Raw genomic sequence first — 7720 nt, 5'->3', positions numbered from 1 at the left:
GCAGGGCGTGCCATGCACACCCCGAGCATTTAGCTCACATACTATCTAGTTGTCCAACACACGCGGGAACGACCTACATTCAAAGGCACAATGCGGCACTAGTTATTATTTATATTCTCGACAATTGTTTCTGTTGCTCACTCGAGGCCTGACATGGTTCTTCTTGACTTCGAGAAGCGAACCATGTTCGTTATCGAATTTTCGGCACCAGCTAACAAAAACATCATAGCCAAGGAGAATGAAAAGAAAGAGAGGTATCGAGACCTTATAAGGGAGTTGCAACGATTGTACCCGGAATATTCCGTTGAACTAATTGTCCTTATCATCGGCGCTCTTGGAGGTGCCAAGTTTTCTCTTGCTAATGGCCTAAAAAGCATCCCTGCGTGTCAACAATATGCTAGAACACTTGCGGGAAAAATGCAGAATTCCTTGGGTCACTCCGTGTTTTTAGGGTGTATGAGGCTTTTGCTGGATCGTATTTTATATAGTAAATATATGCACTATATTTCCATTAAGAATTAAAAGAGCAATAAAAGTTGTATAGTTATAAAAAGTTGACATAAGTTTCATATAAATTATTAAAGTTGAAAAATGATTTAGTCTGCAATTTTAGAGTTATAATAATAAACATTAATTTCATGGTATTTTATTGAACTTAATTTACAAATAAAATATAGTGAAACTCTTCTATTGTGCCACTTTTACGCAGACGCTGGCTGAAAAAAACTGGTTAGAACCCGCCCCGCTTTTGTTGGTTCACGCATGAGTGACAATCGCAGACACCGCGCAGTCCGCGCAGCTCCTTTTACACCTACCCGCATCGCGGCGGCAATTCTCGGAATGGCTATAGAAGGAAAAGCTGTTGAAGGGTCTCACTTTAGTTTCATGTAGATGAATTCGACCCGCGCGAAGCATGCGTATGAGGGAAACCAACTAAGATACTCTGGCATTCCATTCTATTTTCATAATAAGAATTTAATAATAAAGCTACGGGCGAATATTTATATTGATACGCTCCTGACTCAATAGTGGACTTCAAAGTTAAGGAAAAAATAGTTAATATCCGAAATGTAAAGAACATATAATAATATAATGATATTGCATAACATAGGAATTTTACCAAATTGGTTATTTAAAATGCAACTTACTTTTGCTTTTGGGTTCGCAAAGGTGGCCGTAAATATAACTGCGCTTGCTATAAAAATAAAAATAGTAGACACATTTATTCATTCATATTCAATTGAATTTCATATAAATTAAAAATGCTATGACAATAATTGAGAATTAAAATTTATATCCAAACGACGCGAAATATTGTGAAAAGTTTTTACATGAATTTCGGCTTTTCAAAATTCTTACATAATTTTTCGGTACCATTTTTTGACAAAACTGGTCATTTTCGATTTGGTAATCGTAATAATATGCACAAATGAAAAATAACAATATTAAATATAAAGACGCAAAATGAGGACATAAAAATGATAAAATTATTTTTATTATTTTTTATCTTATTTTATCCATAAGAATGCTAGTAAAAAATTGTTATTTTCAGCACAACGTAACAAGCATGTGAATCAAGATAAAGAATGCTTTGCGTTTTTAACGATCTTAAAATATAAATTAAATGAGAAAATAGCGTACTTAGCATAAGGGAAAATGTGGCGTCCAGCGATGCAATTTTTTAAATAATAAATATATTCTTGTCCATCGGATATAAGTTTTAATTTAGCAGCGTAAAGTTTTATTTAGCGGGCGTAAACAGTGGCGGACTGGGTACCCAGGGGCGCGACCAGGGATCCAACTCTGGGTGCAAGAATGTGCCCGAACAGTGGGGATATTGTCTTTTGTCTAAGAGTTCAAACAATAGTTTTTTTTCCTATTTCTTATTATTTTTCAAGAATGAAAAACTTTACACACCACAGACTGCAAGTTTTCAAGTATTTTGCCGCCAAGATTTAAGCCTTGATTCAAATAAGCAATTCATAATAACAACATACAAAATTACGGAAAATGCTAGAATCATAATGAAATAATTATTATTATAGTAAAGTATAGCAAAATCTAGTAATATTTTACAATTTACAAAATAATTAAATATATCCTTTGATCCGAACTCTTGAAATGTAAGCTAATAACTTGTTTTAGAGAAAATTTTGACTAATAAGTAGTTGTTTTAATAAAAAAAAATTGTGTTTAAACTTAGCGATTCCTAAAATAATTGAATACAGCCGATAATTGGTCGAGATTTTGTAATAAATTAAATGAGTTGGCTCCTTGAATGTTTGTAAACTAAAATGGCGTCATACTTTTAATATAAATAAGTTGACCTGGAAACTCCCTCAAAGTACGTATGGGCGCCATCGTAAGTTATCGTAGGCGAAAAATCAATATATTAGCGGGCGCCCGTAAGAAATGAATTTTTAATCAATAAATATATTTCGGATTTCGTCGGGAAGAAATCGATTTAAAATTCCGTAAGGTAGTTGATGACAAGAATATTCCTTTCACTTTAACTCTTTCAATATGATTAATTTATTATTCATTGTTTAAACATTGTCTTTAATATAATACAAAACATGCATCAGGGAATTTCTTAGGAATAATATGGGTGAATTTCTCCCCGGAAACATCCATCGACAGAGATTAGTCGTGAAACAAGGCCTGTCGTGTATCAAAGGTAAAAAAACTATATATTTTCGAAAAAATTCTAATAATACGATTTCGCAACTAATTTTTTTAATTTTACAGTTAATATTTTTCTTACATAATAGAAATTTGAATAAAAATAATTAATATCCAAAGGTCTGCCTTGTAATGGAACTATGTGCTATATGTTCAATGTGCCACAGAAAAACTGTGCCAATATTACGCACACTAAAATTAAAATTGTATTTCCAAAAATGTAATAAATTAATCGATTTTACTGCATTTTCTTTTTTTTCATTTAATACATATAATGCATGATTTTGTGTCGAGTAATATTTTTACACGTTTTGCAACTGTCTCATAGAGCACAAAAAATATCTTCAATAAAAACAAATTGACTTTAATTGACGGATTGACGGGCCGTGTTTTGTCCCCCCCCCCCCCCCCCCCCCCCCCCCCCCCCGTCGAATGATAACGTATACTAAAGTACGTGAGGTAAATGAGGTTTAACCAATAAGATTAATTTTTTTCCAAAAAAGACCATTTTTTTACAAAATATACAGATGACTTTTCAACCAAATAATAGAGTTTTTTATTAGATGAATTTCGTACCAAAAATTAACCTGGCCAGTTGAGCTTCACAGGAATATAATCGAAGATAATTTTCAATTTTTAACCTTCACTGTGTAATCTTTCGCCTTATAATCGCTCCATTTGCATTCGAAATGTAGCGAGAATTAAGATTTCAGTGCTATCTATCGTCGTTTAGCTTCATTAAATTCAGGAGAAACAGCGATTCTCATCTGCCAGTTGCTTTTTGCTAAGTGGTATTAAATAACTTCTAATTTGTTTGCAATAGTTTAATCAATTTCGGATGAGATTAGTCAGCAAAGAAAAAGTTTTATTCGTGTTTTCTGTTGCTGGTTCAACATGTTTTACTGACATTTGCTTACTTCAGCGTGACACATTAGACGAGATATGATTATATAAAAATACATAAAAAATAAGCACTGATACTGTGACAACCATACTGAATTTTAAAATCTCCCTCTACAAGGCGAATTATAAAAATGTCTCAGGTTAGTACTGGGTAAGAACCAATCGTATGATTTCCCGCAAACTTGTGCGAAAGCGCAAACTTTTCCCTGAGATTGAGTGACAATAATTGGAAACATTCGTCATGTGACCAAGCGAAGAAGGGAAACGACACCGGGGCCAGCAGAGATAAAGGAGCAAGCTGGCAGATCTTGACCGATCGGTATAAGATACGGACGCGCATCAGTCACAGATTACATAAATCAATTGCACTTTTTGGAATCCGCCTATTCAGTGAAATTTGTTGATAGGGCCATGTCTCGTTGACTCTTGAGCTCTTCCACAGTATGAACTGTTTCATGTGATGAGTGGAGTGGCTGTGAGAGTCAACTATCAGTCAATGGTGATTATGAGACTGAAAAAATTATCTGGTCACCCATTTTGAGGAATAGACCAGTTGTAAATCTAATGAGAGAATTGTCAACCACATCTTGACTGCATTCTCCCAATTTCAATTACATTACAACCACATCTATAGAAATTGAGACATCGTTTGAGGATATTCAGTAATGATCTAGTTGAATGGGATATTATCATGGTCGTCACGTTGGCTTCATAATCGACTCGCTTTCCATATCATGTATGTTCTGATTGAACAAACTCGTCTGTATTTTATATTTGAAATTTTTAACGTGATTTATTTTTCAATTATTTAAACTTTTTCTATATATCCTTTTATGTTAATTATTGCGTCGTATCTTCTGAGGATTTATTTATTCGCATGTGTTTTACATTAAATCTCATATTAAATTATTTTTCTTGTTGTTGAGTAATCGCTTTAGATCAATGTAGTGAAACACGATGCGAAATTTGCGTTTTATAAATTTTGGGTAGCCACAGGAGTTAGGTATGAAAAGAAATGAGTTGTGCGCGAATTATTTTAACCTTTTATTTGGTCGATAATTTTGTCTAAAAATTGTATGTTTCCAACCTTGATCTAATTTTCTAGAATTCTTATTTTAATTTTTTATATTATATTGCCAGATATTGATGTTATTAGTGACTTTGCATGTTAATATGAAATTAATTTTAGTTATAAACAAAAAATTAAAAATCTCGACTGCGTATCGTTTCTAAAAGATCAACTGAGTCGGTTTCCGAATGGTCAAAGTCAGAAAAAAATTGGAAAGTAATCGGACAAACTAAAAATGAAAATAACAATAATTTTCATGTAATTCAGATCAAATTGATTTCATTGAATTTTGACAAGAATCATTTCTCAACAAACGATAAATGACTATGAACCAATAAATACTAATTTTGTAAAAATATGTGAATTTCTTGAAGGATGTAAATATTGATTTAAAAATAGGCTGTAAAATTTGAAAACATGAGAAATCGACAAGCTGAAAGAAAGAACCAGATTGCCTAAGAGATTTAACTTTGTTCAAATAAATGAGATAGCAATAAATGTCTTGCAACTTAAAAGTAGGCTGAACACACAAATTGATTTGTTTCTGTACATATGTGTAAGACAGGTAAAACGCACATTCACCTTCCTTGTTTTTGTTTTCTGAAATTAGAAATGTAAACAATTTAAAATACGAGAGTAACAAGAGTATAAAACAATTTCAAAGCGAGTTGAATAAAATAATAGGTTATTATATCTGACAGATATATGTACATAAAATAAATTACATTTGCTTTTATTTATTTTCTCGTTTGACCAACACTATATTTTCTTTTGAAATTATTTTATATAGGGACTCAATTTTTCTGATAGAAACAGTAAATCCATCTTTGTAGTTGGTAGAATATGTAACATTTCTTTAAAAATTTATTTTATTTGGTTGAAAACATATTTTTCTCACTTAAAAGAAATTTCATTCTATTTATTGTTAACATTCATCGTTTTTAGTTGAAAATCGTCTATCCAATCACAGGGGTGCCTTCCCGTCCCCCATGGCATGTTGGAAAGGGTATCGTGTATGACCTAAGCAACTCTGCACTTCGTACCGACATTTACCTTAGTTTCTCGAAAACTGTCAATCGTAGGGTAAAAACGGATTCAACATAAAATATGTATTTTTAAAGGATCTACAACTTTTATTTGAATCTTTTTCATAAATTTTCAATATTCTTTGAGATAAACGTAAAAAACTTTATGTTTATGGGTTTCTCATGGTTTTCACTATGAAAAAGGAAATTCTCGGGTATTTTCACTATCATATTCGTGATCAGCGCGTCAAAATACATAGGTATACGGAGTTTCAAATTAATCGGAGTTAAACTCTTTTCGTAACTCCACCCAATCGTTTTATTCCGTTTATAAAAGATCCTATGTTAAAAATATTATAAAATCAAAATGCTGGTATTTAAATGTTAGTGGTCAGAAAAAATTAGAAAATGCTCAAGGAAAAATAATGGAGCTTCTAGAATAATTTTTTCACCGTGCAAAGAACGCATCATTTTAAATACGAAAAATATCAATTTGTTTCAAGTCTCATATCGCATTATTTCTGAAAATCATAAATTCGTATAGTGGTGGTGGGGGGGGGGGAGGTAGAAATATTTATTTTCGGTTGGATGCAGGGAGCCGGAGGGGTCTTGGAAAGAATCTATATCTCGTTATACGTAATTTAAGTACGGCCCTTAAATTAAAGATATTAATTTCCATGCAAATACACGACTTAAAAATGTGTTATCGTATTTTTTTAAAAATGAAATGTTTGTCATTATCATCTTTTCGGCCCAAACTAGTGCATAATCTTTGTCAATTAATATTTTTTCGTATTTTGCATAGTTTTATCGGAAACTGGAGTCTCTTATTTGTCATGATCTTTTTTGGTAGTTAAAATCAGAGCCTTCAGTCAAAAAATGCTGATAAACAAACTAGATCTTTCTGTTAGGTCTTTAAAAACGTGTACCGAAGCACAACCGAATCAGATTAGTTTTTTTTTTTTATAGTTATTCGGTAATTCATATGAAAACGGCAACAGCGACAGACTTTCAGATAGCATCGTGAAACAGTTTTATTTTTCGGATTAAGGGGTTCTCGAAACATAAAGATTTGAAGATATCTGGGATAGTCAGTTTTCATATAAAACTACTTATGAATATACCATTATACCCTTATAACATTATAATGAGAATGTAACAAAAAAAAATTTAAATCATCACTAATGAGGTATGTCAAAATATCACATAAAAGGGGTTTGCTTAAACTCAGATTTTTCTGTACTTACTTTCAAAAAAGGATGCGGAATCAATACACTATCCAAAACAGGATAAACAGAAAAATTTGTTTAATTTTCCAAAAACGCAATCAAAATGTGCGTCATGAGAAAGGGATCTTAGTATTAGAGAAATTAGTTAGATCCCATTTCCTGTATGCAATAGTATTGTTATTTTTAAATGCAAAGTATATTACCTCAGTTGGAAGAATTGATTTCATTATTCATATGAATTAAGATAAATTTATTTTTTTCGAAGAAATGAAAATTTTAGTTTCTGGGCTACATTTTGAAGCTCGGTATGTTTTTCGTTTGTATATATAATTACTTACTCAGTAAGAAAGCGTACGTCAGTTTTCCCGTCATCTTTCAAACTGAACATCAAGGTAATATTTTTCCAATCAAAGTTTTCTCTAAAAAAAGAACCAAGTTGGGTAAGATACTGGTATCTGCAGAAAGCTGACTGTCCTCGTTATAGTTGCCTTATATATAATGAAGTGTTGATTTATACGTGACGAACGCATTTCTCAGGTTTTTTGACACAGCAAGTAATATCAAGATCTCGCAATGTGAGATCATTTGTTCCTTGCAAACACAAAACAGTTTAGGAGAAAAACATGAAATCTTAATAGAACACTTTATCATGTCTGTTGCGATAGAGTTCGTTCTATTTTTCTGATTAAACAGATTTTGTACGTAGATACAATTATTTTGAATTAAACAAGTTATTTTTTAATTATTTTTCAGTAGTATAATAATATTCACCCTGTATCTGAAAAGCATGTTAAAACTTTATGAATGATTTA

At 31.8% G+C, this 7720-nt stretch overlaps 1 protein-coding gene across 1 annotated transcript in view; it reads right to left on the bottom strand.

Moving 5' to 3' along the window:
• LOC117174472 overlaps positions 1-7344 on the bottom strand; it is an 18071-nt gene extending 10727 nt beyond the window's left edge. The window contains exons 1-2 of the mRNA XM_033363625.1: positions 7247-7344; positions 1149-1195 (exon numbers count right to left, since the gene is read on the bottom strand). Of these exons, the coding sequence (XP_033219516.1) occupies positions 1149-1195; positions 7247-7280 (81 nt within the window). The 5' untranslated portion in view covers positions 7281-7344. The remainder of the gene's footprint in view (positions 1-1148; positions 1196-7246) is intronic.
• Between the last annotated feature and the right edge of the window lie 376 nt (positions 7345-7720).

The sequence above is a fragment of the Belonocnema kinseyi genome, chromosome 6 (genome assembly GCF_010883055.1).
Source record: "Belonocnema kinseyi isolate 2016_QV_RU_SX_M_011 chromosome 6, B_treatae_v1, whole genome shotgun sequence".
Lineage (NCBI taxonomy): Eukaryota > Metazoa > Arthropoda > Insecta > Hymenoptera > Cynipidae > Belonocnema > Belonocnema kinseyi.
This window is presented reverse-complemented; position numbering and strand designations above follow the sequence as displayed.